General features: G+C 40.6%; 1 protein-coding gene across 7 annotated transcripts in view; it reads left to right on the top strand.

Moving 5' to 3' along the window:
- RBMS1 (RNA binding motif single stranded interacting protein 1) overlaps positions 1 to 25,917 on the top strand; it is a 207,239-nt gene that overhangs the window by 178,298 nt on the left and 3,024 nt on the right. For 5 of the 7 annotated variants that reach the window (XM_084643426.1, XM_084643429.1, XM_084643423.1 and 2 more), the window contains 7 exons: positions 9,853 to 9,968; positions 11,665 to 11,714; positions 11,818 to 11,911; positions 15,526 to 15,576; positions 21,697 to 21,807; positions 22,948 to 23,028; positions 24,205 to 24,287. In XM_084643426.1, coding sequence (XP_084499552.1) covers positions 9,853 to 9,968; positions 11,665 to 11,714; positions 11,818 to 11,911; positions 15,526 to 15,576; positions 21,697 to 21,807; positions 22,948 to 23,028; positions 24,205 to 24,282 — 581 coding nt within the window. In that variant the 3' untranslated portion in view covers positions 24,283 to 24,287. The remainder of the gene's footprint in view (positions 1 to 9,852; positions 9,969 to 11,664; positions 11,715 to 11,817; positions 11,912 to 15,525; positions 15,577 to 21,696; positions 21,808 to 22,947; positions 23,029 to 24,204; positions 24,288 to 25,917) is intronic. The other 2 variants (XM_084643427.1, XM_084643424.1) reach the window with 1 other exon arrangement.

Here is a 25,917-nt window from a genome sequence, read left to right as displayed (position 1 = left end):
TGGAGATGAGGTACAGGAGAAGGGGTCCACCCTGACATTAGCACCCCTCTTCCCCCCCACCCCGTCCTCCAGTGTGGGGGAGGGACACTGAACTGCCGGCAATTGATAGCCTGCTGAGCGACTGCCTCACAGGGAACTTAGGGGAGCTGATTGCGGAGCTGCCGGTCCATCCTGGTTCCAAGCCCCTACCAGCTAGCTCCAACGGACTGCTCTTTCTGCAACCAGTGGACAAACCAGGAGGCTGCCAAACAACGTTATAAGGGAGCATCGCGCAACTTTAAACAAGCATGTTCTCTAATTGATCAGCGACTTAATAACGAAACAGCGTTAACTGGGATGACGTTAAGTGAGGAGTTACTGTAGTCCTGCAGGCGGTACAGCTGATTACCCACCCTGCACTGCAGTCTGACACAGAAGGGGACTAGGATATGGGGCAGCTCCCTGGCCCTTAGCAGGCCATGCAAAGGCAGTGGAGAAGGCTCACACCCATGTAAGAACCAGGCACAGTCTGCTCCTAAATGGATAGTAAGAGGGTAAAGTTGTACAAAGTAGATGGTTATCCTTTGGGGGAGTGAGGAGGGAGCAAGTTTAGAGACATACAAAATGAAACTGCAGAAGTGGAACTGCATGTTTAAAATGAAACACTGTGTACTAGAAACTTGGCTAAAATCAGCAAACAGAGCTGGATATTTCAACACTGATACCAGGATGGAGAGAGTAGGAGAGGGGGATTGTAATGAAATAAGTATAGGAGGAAGAACATCTCTTTTAGTTAAAATAACAAAGATTGGATTTAAATGAAAGAAGGGTTTAAACACAGTTGTAGGAAACAGAGCTGGACCTCCTGGGCAGCATGAGAAGGCAGATCAGGATACCTTAATGCAAAGTGCCTTGTGAAGGCAAAAAATAATGAATCCGGCTCAAGTATGTATCCTGGCACTGGAACTTCCAAGAGAGGTGCAGGATAGAACTATTTCCTTATGCAGACTATTAAACAATCAACAGTTACAGGAGCCCAACCCTGAGAGTTATCCAAGATTAATATTAAAATGGTTCTTTACCCAAACACCTATATCAAGTGCAAACTCACTCCCTCACCCCAAAATTGATGTGGTGTCAAGATTGCAAAAGGTTTTTTTGGTTTGCGGGTTTTTAAGTCATGCAAAAAGATGAGGCTCAGAGATCAATGTTAAATCAACCATGTTATAAATCCACAGTAGTACCTACTATATGTTGAAGCATTTCTAATATGCCAAACGCTAAACTCAGAACTCTGTGCGTCTTCTCCACAACAACTCATGAAAGCAAATCCCAGACATTTTTTGTGTGAAATCTGTTTTATAGCTTATTCCAGAGCTAAAAGCCAATTCAGAGGTTGTATAAAATTGATCTGATTTATGGTCTGAAGTTCTGAGCTGGAAGACAAAAAAAAAAAGCGGGTGTTCTAGTTGCCCTAATTTGGAGCCAAACTCTTCCACCTTTACTCATGATACGTAATGCTTTCCTCCATGAGTAATCCCATCAAATTAGTGAGACTACTCATAGAGTAAGATACTGCTCAATGTAAGAATCTGGCCTTTGGTAAATTGGCAGAGAACAGAAGTAGCAAAAGGATTTTCAGAAGACCCTAAATCCAGACTGTGGTCCTTATCTCTTCTCCTTCTCAAAAGATTTAGGAGTCAGAGCTGGAAAATTCTTTTAACTGCTAGGAGAGATAAGCACTGGGTGTTTTTAATTTTGAAAATTAATTTTAATTTTCCTGTGTATCCACTAGGTTAAGCCTGTGGCTTTCCTTGTGTATACAATCCAGCTGGTGATTTCTTGGGGCCAGATGCTAGTACTTTACACCAAGTGGCTCCTTTCTCCATGAGTAGTTCCACTGAAGTCATTGGGACTATCCATGGTGTAAGGTACTATTCACTGCAAGTATGGGAATCAGAATCTGACCCTTAATTTTTATTATAAGGTCACAGTCTTATAGAACAATTTGTTTTCCTAAAGTTGTTTGGTACTATCTGTAGCAATGATCTTTATAGACTATCAATATATAGTAGAACCTCACAGTTACGAATTCCTTGGGAATGGAGGATAAGGCAACATCTTGGGAGAAGGACCCCAAAAAGCTGGAACTCTTTGGGCATAAGACATTTCATAACTCTGAAATGTTCGTAACTCTGAACAAAACGTTATGGTTGTTCTTTCAAAAGTTTACAACTGAACATTAATTTAATACAGCTTTGAAACTTTAGTAGCAGAAGAAAAATGCTGCTTTTAACCATCTTAATTTAAATGAAACGAGCACAGAAACAGTTTCCTTACCTTGTGAAATCTTTTTTTAAACTTACCCTTTATTTTTTTAGTAGTTTGTTTAACAAAATACTGTACTGAATTTGCCTTTTGGGGGGGGGGGGGGCGGAGCGTCTCTGGTGCTGCCTGATTGCATACTTCTGGTTCCAAATGAGATTGTGTGGTTGACCATTCAGTTCATAACTCTGAGGTTCTACTGTAGGTAGAGAGTTAGATACAGGCAAGTGCCTGTGCAGGTTCTTACAACCTTAATCTAAATTCTAAGACAAAAAAGTGCAGCATTCTGGAAATGTCTTTGTCTGCCACAAATACGTTTTAAATTGAGGGGTTTTTTTCTTGACTTAATAATGAAAATGAAAGTCAATCAATATAATATTATAGTATTCTGTGTAATATTTAATTTTAAACAGCCCCTAAGTCTTTAGTTTTCAAAGTACTGCTGATATTTAAAATATATATATTAGAAAAAAGGTAATTGAAATTGTGAGAGGGAGCCTGGAAATTTTGGCAGCTCGGTGTGGGGGACAGATAAGGCTTGGCACCTAGGAAGGTGTGGAATGCAATTTGGAATTGATGCATGCACACATTACCTGAATGTTCCTGCTAAAATGATAAGCTGAAATAATTAAATGCTAAAATGTAAACTGTAGTCATTAGGTTTCAAAGTTAATACTCCAGGGAGAATAATAGGGCAGTTAACATCTCTAAGCTATTGGTTAGACACCACAACATCAGTTTGTACTTGGTTAAGTTTCAAAGGCTTTCTTCGCAACCATTTTATTATTTTAAATGAAAGCTTAGATTCTGAAGCATAATTGCAAATACATGGCAAGAGGTGAATTGCATGGCTGTGAAATAGAGTTGTTCTTCTAGGGATTTTGTCCACGTGTATTCCACATCTGGTGAGCATGTGCCCCATGAATGAGGAATAAGAATCTTTTTGAATAGTAATATCCATTGGGACCACACCTGCACTTTGCATGCCCCCTGGAACCCAAAGCCAAGTGTTTAAATGTCAGGGCAGCTCCATTTGCCCTTTTATTCCTTCTTACCCCCTAGGCTTTGAGACAGAACCCTCTAATGTCCCCATCTCTGCATACTGTCCAGTTGTTTTCTCTTTAGTTAGTATATAGTTAGTGCAATTAGATTTACAGACTTTAAGCTCTTTGAAAAAGAAAGAAGTTTTCAAAGTCCGGGAGGTGCCCTGGCACTGGACCCTCCTGGACATGGAGGCATTGAAGTCTCCAGCATTCAAATCCTGTCCCTTCTGCAAGGTAATTGTTTCCATTAATGATAACACTCTAAGAACATCATCTGCCACAGGGAAGTACATATACCTCACATGTGCTCTATATGCTGCTCCTTTACCAAAAGGACCCAAAAAGTGAAAGAATTTCACCTGAATCTTTTCCTCTTCGAGGTTCCTGACTGCTTCATCGGTTCCTGAAGGGGAGAAGATGGCCACACCAGATCAGACTGACTCTTAGTACTTTGGTAAACCAGGGATTTACCCCGAGATCCAGAGCTCATTTAGCACTGAGAAAGCCCCACCCTCAACTATCGAATTGACCGGAGTTTCTGTACTCTCTCCTCTGAGGAAAGAGGAAGAATGGAATATGATGTTTATGACGAATAGATCTAGCTTAGGAGTCCGTTCAGAGCCCAGAGGAGGTCCAGCCGTTAACTCAACACCACTCAGATGCATTGGAATCCAAGTGTCTGGCACCAAAAATCTCAGAACCAAAACTGCAGCACCAAAGCAATGGGCACAATCATCAGAGCTTCCCTTGCCAGTACAAGGATCTAAGATCCCACTCTCAGTACTGACATCAGAGCACCCCAGACTGTGCTCTGCAGTAGTGAACACACTTCCAGAGTGGAAAGAACATTCTCAGAGCTGACCTTGTTGGTGCCCATGAGGTTCACCATAGTAGGAGACTTAACGGTGTCCAACCAGCCAGTCACTATTGTTCATCTCCACTAGGACATTATTGGCCCCAGCACTGACTACAGCCACCACCTCCATCCCAGTACAGAATATTGTGGGACCTTAAAACCCCCAAAAGAATGGCCCCACCTACGAGAGCATTATATTCTTTTTCCTCCTCTAGTTCTGAAGGTCTTGAGAAAATGTCACTAATGTAATTGCCCACTCATTGCCCTGTGAACCGAGCTATTCAGACAGGGAATCCAGAGGATGCTCTTACGTTGCAAAAACATCGAGACTCTTGGAAGCAACATCCTTCCATGGCACCCATTTCAAAGACACTACCAAGTGTCCATTAAGGGACTTGAATATTTTTATAACCATCCAACACCTGCCCTTGGGAGTGGCTGACTCCAAAAGAAATCTAAACAGTAGAGACCACCTAAGGCAACATCTTGGGACCAGGACCCCAAAAAGCTGGAACTCTTTGGGCATAAGACATACTCCTCAGCCAATTTACAAATACCCATATCAAATTACCAAACACTTATGGCTAAATATACTTTTCTGAACTAGGATCAACTGTCGCTCCTGCAGGAACACAGAAAGGCGCTCAAGTCGCTGGTGTTAGAGGGATAACTGGTTGCACAGACTTCATTACAGGCCACTAATGCCATGGACACGGTAGCTCATGGTATGGCGACTGCAATCAGAATGCACAGGGCCTCCTGGTAACAAATCTTCTGGAATACTGAAGGAGGTCCAAATGACCATCAAGACCAACCCTTTGAAGGCTGCGATCTCTTCTTCCTGACAGAGTCCTGGACAGAAAGGACTCATGGGCCATATGCTCTCTGCAGGTGTACATCCTAGTCCCCAGGAGAAAACAATATAGGCCTCAGAACTATCGAACAGAGACAACCTTCTTCATACTACTGCAGCTAGCAAAGATTGTCCAAGCCTCTGAGGAAGACACGCTCTGCCCCTTCCTCCTTCACCACACATTCTACATCGACCTTCCATCAGCAGTTCTGATAGTGCAGTCAAGAGTCACTTAGACCACGGGATTTACCTTCATCTCCTACTCCCATGCCCCTCTCACGTTCCATCCCTGTTTAGGAATTGTTTTGGGGAGTCCTGAAACTAGATCACCTCAGACCAGTGGGTCCTGGAAACAGCAGACAAGGGATACTCCATCCAGTTCCAGTCCTTCCATTTACCTTTCTCCATGATTCTTCAGGAACCTGTCTCACAAGATATTGCTAAGAAAGCAAGTGGACTCCCTTCTATAGCTCCAAATTGCCCAAGTCATCCTGGAGTTCCAGGGCAGGGACTTTTACTCTCATTTTTTCCTGATCCCAAAAAAGAAAAGTGTTTGGTAACTTGTTCTGGATCTTCAACTCTAATTAGTCAGTCATTTCAAGTTCAGGATGGTAACATTAGCTTCTATAATTCCTCGCTTAGATCTGCAACATTGATTTATGTCTGTTGACTTGCAAGACATCTTTTTGCACATTACAGTTCACATGGCTCACAGAAAATACCTCAGGTTCCTGGTGGGAAAGTCTCAACACAAGGGTGCTTCCCTTCATACTCTCTGTGGCTTTGAGAGAATTCACCAAGTGGTTGGTGGTTGTGACAACTCATCTAAGGAAACAAGGGATTCAGCTCTACTTAGCTACCTGGAGTTCTGTTAACAGCTTCACTCAGCACTCCTCTTTGGTAGACTGTTCCAGTTCAGAGCATCCACCTCCAGGAAATGAACTCACTGCTTCTGAGTCACCAGGAATGGAATCCATATGGACAGTCACTAGAAGGACAAAGATCGGTTACCCAGCCTATAGTAACTGTAGTTCTTCAAGATGTGCTTTCCACATACATTCCATGAACTGCCTTCCTTCAGACAGAGTCCTATATCAAGTGAACTCTGCTTTAGTGAAAGAACTGATGGACAGTTGCAGCTGACCCACTCTTTGTGCCCTCAGCTACAGGGTGCAGATGAGTTCCCAATGGACAATGCTATTCAAAAAAATTCTGATCTTGTGCGCATGGAGCGTGTGTGTACCAGAAGTGGAATACACGTGGACAACACCTTTGAAAGAACCACAGTTACTGTAGGCCTTGGAATTATTGGGTAAAAACTTGTCACCTCTGAAGTCAGTGGGACCAGGATTTCACCTATTAAGTCTAGAATAAAATGCTAAATTTGAGAGAGAGTTTTATTTTTTTCTTAATTCTCTCATCTTGTGCCTGCTGTTTAATTTTAAGGATCAGTAATTAAAGAGAGAGAGAAGTTAATTGTGACAACTTAAAATGTGCTACTGTGGCAATATTAGAAGGATCAGGGAAATGACCTTTGGCCCCTGAGCTTTATATTCAACAAAACGAGGATTAATTTGGTGACAGTGGAGTCCATTCAGTTTCTTTCTAAAAAATATAAAGTTACTGATATTTGTTATGATTTTGGGCCTGCACTAGACACATGATTTAGTTTGGGGGTGGGCGGGGGGATCCAGTTTTTGGCAAAAGTGTCTAGCTGTATGGTCTTGCTGCATCACTGTAGTGATGTTTTAATGTCAGAATTCATTGGTACCATATGCTTTGTTACTTGGCAATATGCTATGAAAAAAATAGGCAGCATTTAAGCAAACTCTTTAAGGAACTAGTATTTTAAAACCACCTTGTTGAGTTTTCTGTATTTTAAATGCAAAAGTGAATGCAGCTGTAATGTTGAGAAAATTAGCATTCAGAAGTAAAGGAATTCAAAAGTTTAGTGTGCTTCACCCACTGGTCTGAGGTTATAACTTCACCACTGTATATTTTTGGTAAATATTTGACAGCTCAACTCAGAATATATGAAGGTATACATTTAACAAGCAACACAGACTGCTGTTGTACATACATGTCCTATATATGCAACAGAAGAATTTACATCCTTATAGGAAACGTACCATTTGAATTGCCTGAGTAACGTTAGTTTTCTTCTCTTTTTAAAGGGGGGAGGAGGAAGAAATTTGTGGTAAGACGAAAAAGACTTCATGGGATGTGCAGGGGCTCTGTACTTCCGGCCATGAAGCACTAGTCACTCAACCAGTTTAACTGAGGAAAAGTTCATACAACAGATAAAGAACATCTTAGTCTAATAGCACAAAGGACATCACTATAGTAGTTTGTTACAACTAATCATATAGAACGGGATTTTCAAAAGTGCCTCAGTGACTTAGGAGCACAAATTCAATTGGAAGTCAATGAGACTTGTGTTTCTAACCCACTTAGGTGTTTTCCATATTGTCAGCCTACATTGTCCCTAGCTTAATTTATCACTATGCAATATTAAGTAATTTCCCCTTAAGATTTATTTTTAAGAGTTTTCATGGAAGGTGCCAGATTTCTAGACCCAGACACTGAATATTTCTATTTGTCTACTGAATATATACGATGTAGGCAGTAGCAGTGCAAGCTTCCTCACTGATATGCCTCATATTCAACCTTGACCACAAGGGACCACCTGTGAGGGTGTTTCTGCCTCTAAGTCCATGCATCTTTCATGGAAAGACTGCCAAGAAGTATGCAGGTATGATGTGGGTATTTTCCCAGTAGAACCAGAAATAGTATCAATAATTCATTTCACATAGGCCAGCCCCAGGTAATGACTTGACCACCCAGCCTGAGGCAGACTTAAACTGATGGCTTAGAGGTGAAAGTCTTTGCCTTGTTATTAATCCTCTGAGCCATCCAGTCTCCACTGTTAGAGGGTTCAGAAACAAGTCATACAAAAGATGGAAGAAGCAATCAGCTTTAGCACTTTTAGACAGCATGAATAGCATGTGGGCACTAATGATATCTATATTGAAATTTTTGGGTTTATTTTGTTACAGGTGTGCTACCATTTTGATTCTTGTCTCCTAATCCTAATTCACATTTGGAAACCTACAAGTTTTTAGATCCAGGCTTTTCTCACTGGGGTGTTACCTATTAGAGAAAGAATAAAGGAGTGTCACAAAACAGCTTAGACAGCTCATGTAGCAGGAATTATTGGCAGTGAATTGTGAAGAGCCAAGTCACAATGATGCTTCCAACCTGTCGGTGAGGTTGGATGGGAAAAGACTGTGTATCAGTGAAAGGTGCTCAGAAGGATAATAAATTAGGGTAATAATAAATAGGGAAAGAGTAAGATGCAAACTTTTCCAGCTATATTTTCTCTTTATGACTGCTTACATTTTGAGATAAGGAACAGAAGTGGTGATCATGGTTAGTCTACTGTGTAAAGACTAGAAAAGGGAAAACATCATAAAGATGTAGGTGATCCCTTTTTCTGAGGCTGCTCAAAGAGTGAGGTAAAAGGAAAATAGTCAAGAATTTCCGGTTTCATTTCTGGGCTCTGTCTCCTCTATGCTGCAGAGGTGAAAAGGGGAAAGCAGCTGGGAATCTCCCAGTGCAAGGTGGCATAAGATTGGGTTAATAGTCTACACTGCTTCCACATCAAACCTTCATTTTTGTGGCATGACAAGGTGTGCAGAAGCAATGTTAAGAAAGGAAGGTTTTGTGCCAGAGTGCCTAAGCTCTGGCTATTTTGGCCTGGCCTAGCCAAGCAGAATGCAGGCACCTGTGGGAAGCTGCTGAAATGTCTAAAGCTGCTATAACTGACTATGGGAACTAAACCCAGAATGCAGGAAGCCCAAAAGTGACTTAGAGCTCCCTACCCAAACCCACCTCCTTCCTGGACTGCACCTCCTGAAAGTCACAGCTCAGAACTAGATCCACAGTCTTCATTAGTTCACAGAACAATGCAACATGCATGGGATACGTGGTAGAACATATCCTGGTTGTGTGTCTTGCTAACAGTCTTATTATGTGATCATTTTAAATTGAAATATAATAATCTGACTAGAAGAGCTAAGAAGAAACTACAGTCCATAGCTGTACCTGATGTTACTGTCTTGTTATATCTCTATGTTAAAGGGACAAAAAAATTAAAATTTTTCATTTTATATTTCATTTAACCCGTTGTTAGACGTAACACATGATGACTACAACTGAAAGAGATTAGAGAAAATGTTATTTATTTTTCCATTTAGTTTGCTTTAGGCGTTTGACAGTATTTGTATGTGATCAGTTTATATGTTTACACTCCATAGATAGTTAAGGACCTGTACCACAACTAATTCCATACTGCACATCACAGTGCCCATGTAGACCCCCATTGACTTTTAGAAACTGACTAGATTTTACATTGAGAATGCCCCTTTATAACACGTTAAACTATTTTAAAAAAATTTAACAGAAAAGTGTTTTAAACAATTTTGGGTTTATATGGTTAGAAGAAAATGGATTGGTCCCCATATCCCTCAAGATTTTTATTCTTTAGTTGTATGTGACTTGATTGTCAACTATTGATGGTACAGTGTATTGTGGAATACATATTCTCATGTTCAGTCCTGCCCACTAGTTGATGCTCTATCAATGGTCTGTGTTAATGCTGTAATTTTAACATTACATATTTTTTGAAAAAGTAAATAAAATTTAATGTGTTTTACTAATAAATGTATACAATATTTGGAATGCCTAATAAATTTTATACAAAACTGCCTAATTCAAAGTATTCCTTATTCCTTTAGCTCCTGCAGAACCTTTGTTGTGCAAATTTGCCGATGGAGGACAGAAAAAGAGACAGAATCAGAACAAATATATACAGAACGGGAGAGCGTGGCATAGAGAAGGCGAGGTGAGACTTGTAAGTCCTCCCTTCAAGCTTTAGTGTGGGTGTGTGATAATGAATACTTACAAAAATGATAAGCATATAGACTGCTTGGCTTGGCCTTTTGGCACATTGAGTGTGTGCCAGCAACTCTCTCATGCCAGTTTGTAACTTTTTATAAAATATTTAAATGCATCTTTAGTTTTCTTTAAAAAAACCTGTTGATCATCAATGCAAAGGAGGATCAGAATATTATACAGGAGGAACTGGGTGGCCTTGAGTAATAGAAATGGATGAAATTTAATAGTACAAGGTCATGCATTTAGGGACTACTAAGAATTTCTAATAAATTTGGGGCTCATCATTTGGAAACAACAAAGGAGGAAAAAGACCGGATGTATTGACTATCAAAGGAAGATTATGAGCAACCAGTATAATGTGACCATGAAAACGGCAAATGCAATTCTAGGATATATCAGGAAAGGTATTTCCAGTAAAGATCGGGAAGTATTAATGCCATTGAACTGGTAAGATCTCATCTGGAATACTTTGTACAGTTCTGGTAATCGATGTGTCCTTGCAAGAGGAGACTAAAAGAGCTTAGCTTGTTTAGCCTAGTAAAGGGAAGGCTGAGAGGGGATATGACTGCTCTCTATAAATACGTTGAGGGAGTAAATACCAGGGAGGGAAAAGATCTATTTAAGCTAAAGGACAGTGTTGGCACAAGAACAGATGGATATAAGCTGGACATGAATAAATTTTAGACTGGAAATTAGAAGAAGATTTCTAACCCACAGAGGAGGAAGGTTCTGGAACAGCCTCCCAATCGGAGTAGTGGGGGCAAACAATCTAACTGGTTATAGGATGGTGTTTGATACATTTATGAATGGGATTTATATGACAGGGTTGACTGTGATAGTAGGGGACTGAGCTTGGTGACCCAGGAGTCCCATTCCAGTCCTGTATCTCTATGTAAATGCAAAAGATGAAATCCTGATCCTCTTGGACTCAATTGAAGTTTGCAGGGGAGCAGGATTTTACCCACAGTATATACTTCCAGTGTAAAACTGCCAAAAAAAACATAACTTCAGTCATATATAACTAAACATTTTGTTTATACAGCATTGAAATGGGTTAAGTCATGTGAATGTTGTAAATCAGTTAGGATTGAAATACAGTGTTGTACCTATTTTACAACATATGAGAGAAATACACAAGTGCCGGGCAACATGGTGTTTTTTTCCAATCACACTGATGATATAGTCTTTCTTAAATTTTAATATCCAAGATAATTCTTTCATATACTTTTACTGTCTTTAGTAAGACTAAACATTTGAGGCTACGAAAATGTTCACATCTGTCTTCTGAGGAACAGTTCTCCACATTCATTTTTATAGTTAATGCACCACACACACAAACACACACACACACACCACACCAACTTTGCAGTTACTGCATTTCTCTCTTCATACTGAAACTCTGTATTCTGAGCCAACATTATAGTTCAGTGACTCCTTTTACTATATCATTACTTTTGCCTGCTGTTAACCTTTCCCTCAGCATAGGAAAATAAAATATCACTGATCAATTTTTTTTACTAAAGAATAATATATTTAAAGAAGGATTTATGTAAACAATTTCCAAAATATAATTTTGTCAACTCTTCCATTTTATATTTTTATATATATATATATATATGTGTGTGTGTACATATTTATTTTTTTCCTTAAAGGCTGGAATGACGCTTACTTATGATCCAACTACAGCTGCTTTACAAAATGGGTACGTCAAGTGGTGACACTAAACAAAAGAATTTTCTGCATTATGAAAGATGCATAGAGTTATTACATTTGTAGGGTTTAATTTTTTTTTTTGTATCTTGTAGATTTTATCCTTCACCATACAGTATTGCAACAAACAGGATGATCACCCAAACATCTATTACGCCATATATTGCTTCTCCAGTTTCTACGTACCAGGTTTGTACTTAGAGCTCAGTTACAGAATTGATTCATAGGGAATGGTGCTATTTACTGGTTGCTACATCTTTTTTATGGGTCTCTACAAAAATGCTAAACTTAAATGAAAAAGCTATTCAGTTCCATACAGGATTAGCACAAATGCCACATGGATTACTAACAGGTGCTTGTTTTGAAGTGCTGCTTGTTTTATGTAGCACAGCAATGTAATTAGATGTAAGGAATCTTGCAAAATAAAGGCTCTTGTTTGTGGTTACAGCTAGGGTATTTGTTGGCCATTTGTAGATTTCATATATAGTTCTCTATTGTCTTCCATGGCAGTTTGTTGAATCCTTTTTATGTCTGTGGTGTATTTGTAAGAGAATACCTTTATTTAAACCCTCTTTGGTTTGGTTGGCCGGCTTTTGCTTGAAGATTTGCCCATGATCCTGTGGCTTCCTTTAGGCATAAGGAGTCCTAAGAAGAGATTAGACACTCACTACATCCTAGGGGGAAAAGTTTGAAGAAGAGTTCAGATGACTGGGAGAAAATCATGAACAGCCGTGAGGTCAAGTACAAATATTTCCACATATGAGCAAAGGGCCTCTAAAAGGGCCTTTTAAAGCAGGAGTTACTTTGGTATCATAAGGATTGTAAAGCAAAGAGTACTCAGTGCACACTTTGCAATCTCAGAGCCCAGTACAAAGCATACTGAAGTCAACTGGAGTCTGTCCTTTGACTTCAGTGAGCACTGAAACAAAGGCAACTGGCATGAGTAATTCTGCCTCCCACTGCAATAAGCTTACAAAAAATGTAATATGCTGATAAAGCAGTTATCACGTTTGGTATAAAGCTTTCAAGAATGTTCGTTTTTAAATACCACTCTGATCTTCTGTATTTCCATTTATTGAGAGTCCGGATTTACTGCTGCAGTTCAGTAGAATCAGGCAAAGGCTCACTTGCCACACCACAGCTTAGAGACATTTAGCTATTGCTGTTTGCAGTGCTTTTGTAGCTGTGTTGGGCCCAGGATAATAGAGACACACATTGGGTAAGGTATTATCTTTTATTGCACCAACTTCTGTTGGTGAAAGAGTCAAGCTTACACAGAGCTTCACTTCTTCCTCAGGTCTGAAGAAGAGCTTTGCATAAGCTCGAAAGCTTCTCTCTTTCACCAGAAGTTGGTGCAATAAAATATATGACCTCACCCACCATGTCCCTCTAATTTAGCTATTGTAGGCATTTACTTCATATAGGAGAGACATCAAAAAGCAAAGTAGATTTGATTGAAGATTAAACCAAGGGAGTAAAAAATCCTAACATGAAATGCTGAAGATTTTGGTTTGTTAAATTTAGTAATTATCTCCCATTTCCTAGCATAAAACTGAGTTTAGGGGCCAAACTGTACCATTTGTGCAGAACAGGTGAAATACAGCCCCATACAGAGAGTAGGCACAAGACCTGCATGTCCCTCTGGTCCCATTTAAGGCCTATATTATGCCCTTGTAGAAACTTCCATATGGTTCAGCAGCCCCAGGTGAGGGAAGTGAAGGAGAATGGGCCTATTTGTGCTTCTACTATCTATTGCAAATTGGTCATCTTGGGGAGGACATTATGGTACTGCCTTGATAGTCAGTAAATTCTGAGAATTATTATAAGCTTCCACCCTTCCTCCCTCCTACCCTGCAAAATTCCAATGATTTTAGTTTTTTATTCCTTGTTAAAAACACAAAGCGAATCCTTGTTAGGCTCTCACTGTCCTTCAGGGAATCTCTGATTCTTTCCTTTGTTGCATGTGAAAACTGGAATTTGGCATGGAAACACTGAGAAGTTACTTGTGAATAAAATGCAGGCTTTCTAGGCTATTTCCCATTCAAATATGCAGCATATGGTATTGCATATTTCCAAATATCTGTTACTGGCAGTGTGTTTTCAACATGTGGCACAAGGCTAAGATTCTAGAGAATGGAACAGTTTAAACACTGTTTACACTGTACTATCTGAAATTATTGCATCCTTTTAATTAGAAATGAAAATGAAAGAATAATTCTGTGTAGAAGGAAGTGATGTTTTTTTCTGGCCAAAAGAGTTTCATAATACAGATATTAGTCACATCTTAATTACAGATCCACGCTTGCTGAACATACAGCATCCTATCACTTACACAACCAGAATGCATCATGAAATTGAGATTGTTTTTTCTTGAGGTGCAGCAAAACCTGTTCTTAGAGTTAGTTTTCCTGAAGGACATCAGATTTCATAATGTTTGGTTAGTGTTTGTTCGTACTCTTTCTGCACCTCTGATACACCCAGATGAAAGTTGTGAGTCAGCTGAAGAGATCAGTCTAAGCACCAGTCAAATTGCACCAACAGTTTTGAAATTAAAGACTCTGGGTTCCTGAATTCCCTGGTCCTCGCTCTACCTTCTACAAAGTGAGCTGCAGAAGCAGGCTTCTGCTCTTTAATGTTTGAAAAGGAAGAGAGTCATTCAGTGTGACTCAAGAGAAAAATAATCAAGAAAGAAGGGCAGGAAATATTGATCTTGCAGAAAGTCACCTCAGTTCACAAGGTCTAACTGCCTCTGCTCTTCACAGGTCTCCATGTGAGGTGGTTTAGGCACCTCGTAGCCCTTAAGTTTCCAGCAGCACTAATTAACCTATTTTAGGTGCACAGAAAAGATCAGAAACCTTCCTCATCCTCTGCATACTTTCTTGGTAGGAGATGGAGACGTGACAGCTCCATGTTTCTAGCCTGCCTTGACTTCTGTCACAAAAAAGTCTTTTGTAGAAGCAGGAGTACTAGATGGTTCTTTAAACCAGTCTCTTTCAACTAAGAGAAGCAGATTAGCATATCACTGAAGTTATAAGAATCTTTTAAAGTTATCCTGCCTCAAGTCAGAAAGTCTCAGACAATCTCACTTCCTCTGAAAAATCAAAGAGCTGCTTGCCATTAAGGAGAGCGTGCTTGTCAGGACCACAGTCCCTGTTCCTGGTCTTTAAGAATACTGTACTCTGTTGGCCTATCAGGAGAAACCCAAATTTGCCAGTCCTTATTCTTGTCCCTGTAACAGGTTGAAGCAGAATTACTGGTATTTTAACCATTGCAAACTGAGTAGAAACTATCAGACTAGCCAGTCCTTTCAGTCCAATGCCACCTGAGCATAAACTCAGAGCAAACAATTCTGTGCTTTCTGAGACTTTCTGATTACTTTTCCCATTGGGATTTCCAAGGACACATAGGCATTTCACACCTCAACATGAGTGGAAGCTAAACGTCTCTTTCCACAAGGACCTTTACAGAGTATTCCATAGAGTTTCTAAGGCCTGCACTACAAATTAGATTAAAGTGAATAAAACATACTGCTTTGAGAGTTCCACATAGTATGTTATGTCCATATCTTGCCTTCCCATTAGACTGTAGTTTTACTCCTTCCAACAGAGCTGAGGTTTGTAAATAGAAGTTTTAATAGGAATCAGTGTTTCCTAGTCTAAATCAGACAGAGGCTGGTTTAGGTAAGCAGATGAACACGTGAAGGCTTTTTATGTTATGATTGATAAAATAATCATGATATTTAAAATGGGTGCATTAAAGAAAAATAGTGTGATGATGAAAATTAAAACTTATTTTTGTTCTAGGTTCAGAATCCTTCTTGGATGCAACCTCAACCATATATTATGCAGCACCCTGTAAGTTCTTATGCTTCCTTCTCCCACTGTCGCTCTTTTTGTGTTTGTGTAGATATTAAACACTTTGCAGCTTTCTGAAGATCTCAAACTGTAGGAAATAGATCTGTTCTTCTTCAAGTAATTGTCCCTATCGGTGCTCCACTTCAGGATGTGCATGCGCCCATACGCTCTTGAGCAGATATTTTGCCAGCAGTTCCTGTGAGACCACACCTGCACCCTACACATTCCTCATGTTCTGGTGTGATGGTATATAGGGAAGACCAGGCCCATTACCATTTCAGTTCCTTCTCAGCCACCTGCAGCTCGAGATGGAGTGTTGCAGTGCCCACTTAGCTAGATGCAAAGCTTGCTAACTTTTTTCTTGTTTTTTCTTAGTTTTTCATTTGTTTAGTACAGTTTGTACTTTGGGGGATTCCCCCTCCCTTTTTTGCCTGTTTTGTGTCTATATTTAAATTTGGCTCTCTTCTGCAGACTTTCCCAATGAGTTATGCCAAGATACTGGGCTTCACACCTGTCTGACTTGCCATATATCTTTGCCCTGTAACGACAGGCACCCTGGCAGCCTCTGCTGCCTTGGGGAGATTCCAAATCCCCTCCAGGTGTGAGATCCGCACAGGATTCAAAAAGAGATCTAAAAAAATAAACGAAGGGAGGATAAACTAAAACTTTTTATGGAACATTCTCTGAGACTTTTGGGGTCTGAGTCCATTCCCCACCCACTGTACATCAGCTTCAGCTGCTCAGAGCTCCCTGGTGACTGTTTCTGCTTCAGTAAGCAAAGGCCGTGGGGGCCCTTTAGATTCTTCTGAAACACCAAAAAAGAAAAAGAACAGAACAAGAAACCAAGAAGAGGGGAAAGTAACCCCCTTGAACTGGGATTAATGAGTCCTCGCATCCCAGTATGGGTACTGTTGAGGCTTCTAATCCCTCTAGTACTGACCTTGCTGAATACTGATAAGCATACAGCAAGCAACTTCAAGGGGCATCAGAGATGGTACTGGACTCCATGCCTCTGAAGGATAAGGACTCCTCAAATATCAAGGTGTCCAACTCCTTGGTACTGTCTTTCTGAGTTCATGGTAGAGAACCCATGGACCAGTCCTCGATATTGTCTCTGGTACCTCCCAGCGTGCAGCCTCCCAAGGAACACTATCCAAACTTCCCAGTACCTGGAAGAAACTGAATTCTCTCCTTTGAGAGGTACCGGCCGGGATTTCCCTCTAGCACCAGTTTACCTTCCAGAGTCTGTCTACCCTTCCAGGACAACTTGACCTCTGGTATCAGTGTGGTCTCTGGGTATCCACAGGGGGACTTGACCTCTGGCGTTGATGTGGTCTCCAGCTACCCACAGGAAGGCTACTTAGAAAGACTTCCCGCTGATACCAGCTCATGATCCAGAGCTGATGGTTCCATCTGTGAATTCTCAACAGCAGTACTGATGCAGTTACTGGTCCCTCACCAGCCACCTGTACAAGCACCACTTGCCCCCAAGACGTCCTCTGACTTTGAGTTGTTGGTTTAAGGTTCCTCACCCTTTTCATTACCCTCTCTTTTCCCCTTGGAGTGCATCCCAAGGAAGAGTATAAGCAGAAACAACCTTTGGGTCCTACCTCTTTTCTTTACATCCCACTACAGTGGACCCCTATGGTGAGCACTTTTACAGGGTACCCTCATAAGACGACTCCTCAAGAACTACTGACACCAGGTCTTAGTTCACAGGAGGAGCTTCCAGAGAAGCAGGAGCCAGGTTCAGAAGAGGAGACACCTCCTTCCCACAAATCCTCACCAAAGGAGACTGTTATGCCCTCCACTTCCAATCCTACTCAGGCGCAGATGATTTCAAGGCCTTCCGGGAACTTGTAAAAAGGACTACAGAGACCTTAGAGGAGATGCAAAACCTCAACATTCCTTGCTGGACTTCTCCAGGCCTCACTGCAGGGCAAAATTGCCATACCAATCAACAGCACTCTACTGTCACAAGCTGATGAGTGCCAATGGTTCTGTTCAACTCATTGGGAGGTGCTCTCAGTATCCCTCGGCCTAGTATTCCTCTGTGCTTATCCCCTGATGCCGTTACTCTTCAGTCTCCTGAACAAGCTGAAATGGGACAGATCAGTGGCTATCCGCTTCGCACAATCATAGATGAGGCAAATATGGTTCTCAGAGCTCCTTTGACTGTTCCTGCAACCATCTCTGTCTTCCTCTGTCAGTGAATCGCCACACCCAGGAATCAGGATCCATGATTCACCCCAGCCTCTTGTTGCGTCATTTCAAGGCATGGGTATTAGATGGCTCTCTGGAACATAAAACAGGACAGCTCTCCGGAGGTCTAGACAGTACTACTCAGTAATAGGAAAGCCAAATATAGAAATGTTTTCTGATCTGGTACCACCTCTTGAATCTCACCTTTCCAACACTCTAAATTTACCTGGTAAATTTGAAAACTACAGGTTTATAGCTGAACTCAAATAAGATTCTGTTAGCTGCTATTAAAGACTTTCTCTCTCACACACCATTGAAGAGCTTTCAGTCTTTGCTCACCCAGCCAGTACAAAGTTCATTAAAAGCGTGTTTAACCTTTTTCCTATTGTCAAGAAACCAACTCATCCAGGGGACCTCAATTTAGTTCTTAATATGCTAAGAAAACCCCATTTGAACCTATGGGGAGCTGTTGCCTCCTTCATCTATCTCTTAAGATCTCATTTCTTATAGCTGTCTCCTCAGCCAGGACAGTAGAAGAGCTAGAAGCCCTTATGGCTGACCCACCAGACATGGTGTTTTATTGTGACAAAGGGACATCATTTCCCTCACCCCCATTTCTTACCTAAGGTATCTTCAGAGTCCACATTAATCAGTACATTCATCTATCGACGGTTTACCCCAAGCCTTACCCCTCAAGAGAAAGAGCTAGTCTCCATACACTGGACATAAGAAGAGCTCTTGCTTTTAACTTTGACAGGACTAAGCCCTTCAGGGCTTCTCCTAGACTTTTAATCTCCACCACGGAAAGAACGAAAGGGCACCCGATCTCCACCCGAAGACTGTCTGAATGAGTTTCGGGATGCATATTAACCTATTGCTAAGTCTCAGGGGTGCATCCCACTCCTGGAGTGATAGCTCATTCCACCAAAGTGCAGTCTACTTCTGTAGCCTGACTGAAGAAGGGACCTGTCACAGACATTTCCATAGCTGTCATCAGTACATGCCTTTTCCCAGCATGCTGTTCTTGTGCATGCTTCCAGAGCTGCTGCATTACCTGCCCTACTTTCCCTATGTTCGAGTTATTCTTGAGCTTTGAGGTTCAGAAGGAACTGGAGCAGTGGCAGGTCCACTCACACCTATACATCCTCACACTGGAGCACACGGTTGCATGGGAGGCAGGTGGGACCCATGGGTACTGCTGACAAAATCTCCAATCAAGAGTGCACAGTTATGCACACATCCTGAAGTGGAGCACCATAGGGACAAAACACCTCAAAGAATTACAATTTCTGTACAAGGTAAATAACTCTCCTTTCCATAATCTTTCTTGGATTTTGGTGATTCTACCGTGGGACGCTGTATGCTAAGAAGGAAGGAAGAGGACGTGATCAGTTGGAATTGGGGCTCAGTCATGACTCCTGCTACTTCAAATTTTAACTAGCCCAGCCTTCCTTTGCCAGGGCTCCACTTTACTGGTCCTCAGTAACAATGGCCCAGGTTCACTAAGGGATTTAAGTGCCTAAAGCCAATATTTAGGCACTACTGCAATCCACAAAATCCCTGCTCAGCTGCCACTGAACACTGTAGTTACCTAAATTCATTCATCACCTAAATATTTGCTATAGAATTCCCTTAGGTGCCTAAGTTTCTGTCTCTGGGCATGTGCACTGCTTCCTCAGGCAGGTGCCCCAATGCATTGGATGCCTAAGTCCCAACATGATCTTCAGTCCAGCTGGAGATAGGATGTCCCCGCCTATTTTGCCTGTGGGAGTTAATCCAGTAGACACACTCAGAGCCTGTCTAGCTCCATTCAAAACAGCCAGGAGGAGGAGGTGGCGGCAGTGGCTTTCCTTATAATCTTCAGCCTAGTGGTTAGGAAACTCACCTGGGACATGGGAGGCTCCAGTTCAATTCCTCTGCACTCCTAAATGATGAGATGAAAGAACTTGAACCTCTCAGGTGAAGGCCCTAACCACTGGGCTATAGTGTCATTCTCACATTTTTTTTGTCACTTTGAAAGGGAAAAATAGGAAGGAAAAGACACACGGGTCCATGTGTTCAGGAAGGCAGGTTGATGAGGACAGCTCCATTTATCCCCAGTGCAATTTCCTGTGGGATAAGTACATCCTTTTTTAGGATGCTGAGATTGAACGCTTTGTGACATAGCCCATGTGGTGGTAATATGCATGTGATAAATTGCAGAACCAATTTTAAAAATGCTCTAGAGCAGATCTAAAATAATTCAGGCCACCTGTTTTACAGAAGCAAAATATATGGTATGATATACACAGATTTATGGACACTCATTTAGTTGCCCATGGCTTCCCCATTCATGAGTAATGCAGGTCACCCCCACTCATGCCTATGATATTTTTATATCACACAGTCATGTATTCTTTATATATAATTTGCCCATCTCATTTCCCCCCTCATCAGTACCATTCCACATCAAAATGACTGAGTTCATTGGTACTGACATTATATACACTGACTCGTCCTTTAATATATGCAGTGCCATGGCTGACAAACAAGCACATTTTTAAAGCTAGCAAGGAAATTGCCTGGACTTTAATTAACCTCCTTATGCAGGCTGGAAAACGTAAATCTTTTTGGCAAAGTGTTTTCTGTATGTGCAAGCAAAAAAGATGGTGTTGAACACTTACATCCTTTCAACATGCCCAACTGATACATATTTTTTCCAAGTATGTCATTAATGGACACAACGGATTTTATTTACACCCTTTATCAACATAGAGTTTTGAAATTATAAACAAGGATGAAAGCCTGCAAGTTATGCTGTGAGAAATGGAAATTAATAGGTTATCATGCTATTAGGGATATTCCATTTACAGATGTTCAATTCTAGCTATTATCTCGGTGAAATGAAATATCTAGATTCCTGACTTCTCAGTTTTGGTCTTCGGCCTGTGTGGAAGCTTGTGCTCTCTCTTTCTCATTCATTTGCTTTGCAGAGACACTTGCAGTCTGCAGAACAGGAAATTCTTGCAGTGTTTGTGCCTGTGACTCATTTCATCGAGACTGGTCACATGGTTGTTTTTCTAACAACACTCAGTACTTCATAAAAAAATATAAGACCTGCTGTAAAAGGAATAAATTATTCATTCAAAAACACTGATTTTCCGTATGCTGTAATTATTTCTATTAATTTTCAACCTAAACCTCTTTTCAGTCACATGCCTGCATACATAACACATACAATATATTTAGAAATGTAATTTTACAGGAACATCTTAGGGTGGAAATAAACCCCATCTGTATCCATCCATCTAAATTAACCCCCCATGCATTCTTAAGAGTTTTCCGAACACCTGTACACCAACTGAATATTTGGCAACTTCAGGTGCTTAAAAACTATGTCCACTGTACATATAAAGATAGAGAGACGTGACACCAATGTGGTAATCCCATCGTGTTAGATAGACTTTCTACAAAAGAAATGGTATTTACAACATAGCCCTCTGGTACTCGTGCCCTAGTGAAACTGGTACTTCCCTGATCAAAAGTTACAATGCCTAACTCAAGGGTATGAAACTTGAACAGGCAGTCATGGAAGTGCATCATTTGTTGCTGTTGAGGAAAGTATTCTCTCTATAAGACAGTGGCACATGAAATATTTGCAGGTCTATCCGTTGTACATCAAATCTTGCACTTTTGGTAGGTAGTTAAGTAATTACTCAGTTTACAAATTCAGATTGGTGCATGTATAAATTGGGTAGTTAGCTATAAAATGGAGTAAAATCCTTAGGATCTCCGAGACCAGCTAGTATCATTGTTGTGGGTTAGGGCAAACCCTACTGGTTGGAATTAAAGGCCGTATTTATGAGCCTGAGCCAAAAGAGAAGTGTAATTAAAATCTGGACAGTCTCATTCTTAAACTTGCTTTTTTCTCTCCTATAGGGTGCTGTATTGACTCCCTCCATGGACCACACCATGTCACTACAGCCTGCATCAATGATAAACCCTCTGACACAACAGATGAGTCACCTTTCATTAGGCAGTACTGGAACAGTATGTGGCATTTAATATAAAGCTCAGTATATACAAAGGGAAAATGTTGTGTATTGATTACAATATCTGTGTAGTGTACATGAAAACCACTAAGAATTTTTCCTCCTCAATTAAAATGTAAATGGCTGTCTCCACAGATTCTTTAGGGCAAAAGAGTAAGCAGACAAGCTAGTGTAGTAGTGTGAAATGTACTCCAAATGCATGGAACAAAGCAAATGAAAGTAGCCCAGTTTAAGTAGTTCTAATTCTAGAACTGGACTTGAAGCAGAAATAATGGTGCTGAGTTCACTCTGCAGGGTTCAGTGTTGTAAATAAATTATTTGATTCACATACATTTGTCTGATATGAAGACATTTCATCTGCTAAAAACCTCTTACATCTGTATATTAAATTCTATGCAGTGTTATATCTAGTATACCAAATGGTAGTTTGACATAGAGAAGTACCTATACCGATCCATTTAATACAGATGATTGAAGAGACCCATCTGATGGTAACTTTTGCTCGTTATTGACTTAAGCTAAATTTGAACCACTGACCTAAAGGAATACCATGAGCTTCCTAGTTTAAACTGCATTCCTCATGGAAACAAATACATTGGATTAATAAAAAATACATGGCACACTTTATTTAGATAAAGTCTGGCCTCCATTAGTGTAGTTTCTTGCCACTTCTCAAACATAAATGCATTTATCCTCAGAACACCTCTGTCAAGCAGAGAAATATTATCCTCAGTGTTCACAGATGTGAAACTGAGGCACAGAGTTAAGAGTCTTGCTCAAAGTCACACAGTGTATGGCAGAACAAGAAATTGACCCAGATCTTCTGTAACAAGCCAGTTCCTTAACCATAAGAGCATCCTTCCTCCTTGGGTACATACTGATAAGAAAAAGACTCAGACTGGAATTTTGTTGGAAAGAAAATACTTAACCTCTTTGTTTCTGAAGGCCAAAGTTGAGTTTGTGTACTAACACTGCTCAGTGTAATACACCTCACTTCTCTGCACTGGTTATTGATTTTAGATAAAGCTTGCTTTGAATCTTTTTCCCTACCAGAGCACTCAAATATATATTTAAAAAATCTTTATGGGGTTTGCATCAGATTTTATTTTAGCTGAATGTATTGTCTCTGTCTTTTTAGTACATGCCAGCCACAACAGCTATGCAAGGAGCCTACATACCCCAGTATACACATGTTCAGACAGCAGCTGTTCCTGTTGAGGTTGGTAAATTTTATAAGCAGCAGACTATTACAGCCAAAATTGTTATATTTATTGTTTTGCCAGGAAAAAAAAAATACAGATGAAAACGTTACATTATGCAGGACCTTTGAGTACTAATGGAGTTTAATAAAACTACCATCATGTCATTATTTTCATCTAATAAATATACTGCACCAATGTGAACTTCTAATAGTTAGTTCTTCCATCTAAGCAGCGACCCAGCCCAGCCCTGCTTAGCTTTGAAATATGACTGCATGTTGCAGTTCCAGGGGGAGCTATACCATTGACCACTCTCAGTCTCTCCTTGGGCACTCTTTCCCAGTTATAGGCCTGTAACTCTCAGGGTGTAATCACACTATTTACACCACTCCTGTCCATCAACTATGTCCTCAACATGGCCAGCTGGATTTTGGCCCCTGCTTAGACTTCTGACCCGTGACCACTGTAAAAATGTAGTGACAGAGAATAGCGTGTTCAAATCAAAGTATTATTTGTTCATCCACAGGAAGGAAAAGGGTTAAGGAACAAAAGCCTATATGTGTATTATCTTACTTAAACTTGCAAGGAAATGCTAAGGTTTATGTAGACCCCACTTATCCCAAGAACCCCCATCCGATGAAGTGAGCTGTAGCTCCCGAAAGCTTATGCTCAAATAAATTGGTTAGTCTCTAAGATGCCACAAGTATTCTTTTTCTTTTTACAAAATTTATGGGAATGCAGAAGTCTGTGTTCTTCACATTGACTCACAGCACAAAGATGGTGACTTGTAGTGGTCTACAGAAAACATTAGAATTTATTCTCTCATTTTTTAATATGTTTGTGTGGTTCCATTCTGTTAATCTCATCACATTGTCTAGTTATTGCTATAGCAATTTAGGAAATAGAACATGTACTTGATCATTTTATATTTCGTTAGATCTTCTGTTATAAATAAAAGTGCAGGCCAAGTTGGATGCATCACTTACCTAACTTGAGAAACCTTGGAGAGGGGCCTGGTTTTTTAGAAGGATGAAGGAGAAGATGCTTAACGCTTTCTGAAAGCCAGGCCCAGTCAAGTCTCTTGGGTTGTACAACAGAATACAGAGGCATCCAAAATCTCTAGTCATTTTGGGAAATCTAGGCGCTAGCTAGTATTGCTGGACATCATGTCTCAACCCCTTTTTCTTCTTTTACAGGAAGCTAGTGGCCAACAGCAGGTTACAGTAGAGACATCCAGTGACCATTCTCCATATACGTATCAGCAAAACAAATAACTGAGGTAGGGGCTTGTCCTGTTACTCTGAAAAAGACATGAATTCAAAACTAAATGTACAATATACTGTAGCTTACAGAAGTGATATAATCTAAATAAAACTGCTAATAATTGAGGGCCAGAGCCCAGCATCAGTTTGAGTTTTGCCAGAGTGAGAAATTAGAAAAAATAGAGTAAAGGCTTCAAGATTAGTCCCTTAATGAATTATCTGCAATAATGTATTAGTAGTTTCTCTGGCACACAATTGCCTACCATTCTACCTTAACTTGTTCACATTGAGACATCAGTGCTTCCATGCATGGCATCAGACTTGAGTAGAGAACAGTTTGAATCCCAGCACTAACTTGGAAGTGGCTTTCCTACAGAGAAGCAATGCCACCCGCAGTGGGATGATGCAGTGGAATCTCCTCAAGGAAATCCTTGTTGAGTTTCACTTGTAAAGACTCCCCTTTCATGTCTTTAAGACTGTAGGAAGGAGACAGACTGGTCAACAAAGTGTTAGTCCTGGCTTAAATTTTTCTCAGAGTTAGTTAATTTCCTCCTTTTCATAGAAAATGTTCCATTTGCTTTCCTTAATAAGTCACTCATTTGTTTGGACTGTAACCCCTTCCATGCAGCACTGCTTTTTATAGCTTGCCACCCTTAAAGTTTTGTTTGCATTGACCATTTCCCTAGCATTCCATTTTCTTCATTCCATCCTTCCAAGACATAAGCTTCTGGAGTTTAGTTCTTCTCTATACTTCAGTTCCATAAATGTTTATAAAGTTTTGCAAGATTTCACACTGAAAGAACTTTATTCATGCACTAGAAAGTGAATCTCTCACTACATTGCTTATGTGCCCCGAAAGGTTCATAAAAGTTCATTTCTGTAGCTCTCATGACACAGGTTTATTAGAAACACAGAATACAGAAAGCACCAGCAGTTTTATGATTGTCCACCTTCTGTACATAATCCTGTTTGCCTAGTGCACATTCACTAATACATACATATCTCAATTACCTTTGGTTTTGCAGGTCAAGTATGTTCTGTGGTAATGGTAACACTGTTCTCATCCCAAGTATTCGGATAAGAATTTCTTCTATACTCAGGAAGACTAAAAATTGTCGTATAAACAAATTCATTAGCTGAGCACATTTTATCTGATGCCATGTTCCATATAATAGTGAACGTGTGTGCGTGTTTGTTACTTTACATTGGCCAGACACTGGCCCCTACAGGATTCCCAAGTAAACAGGCCTTGCACGTCCCCATTCTTCCTTTTGAGGTTGAGGGGCCTAAATCCTACACTTAGCGATTATCCAGGCACATCCTGTGGACTGTTACTGCACCATGGCCCCTGCATGCTCCCAATTCAGGGCATCTTGCTTGTAGGTCAGTATAGTTCAGATGCGTGGCTTGTCCTAAGCCTTCTCTGTGGGCCTGTGAAGATTGCTGCTGCCAAGCAGTGATCCAGGGCACACAGAGAAGCAAAGTTCTGCTCTTCATATCCTGTCCCTAGCACAAGATCAGTATTATCTCCACTCGTTTGGGGCTTTGCATGTTCACAGAGCAGAAGGGACAACATTTGGCCTCTTGAAGAGATGGTAAAACTGCTACCCAGTTTCTCTGAGGCATATTATAACCACCACCATTGGA

This window comes from Lepidochelys olivacea, assembly GCF_965140295.1.
Source record: "Lepidochelys olivacea isolate rLepOli2 genome assembly, chromosome: 11".
Taxonomy (NCBI): domain Eukaryota; kingdom Metazoa; phylum Chordata; order Testudines; family Cheloniidae; genus Lepidochelys; species Lepidochelys olivacea.
The sequence above is the reverse complement of the archived record's forward strand: the minus strand, read 5'-3'. Positions and strand labels throughout refer to the sequence as shown.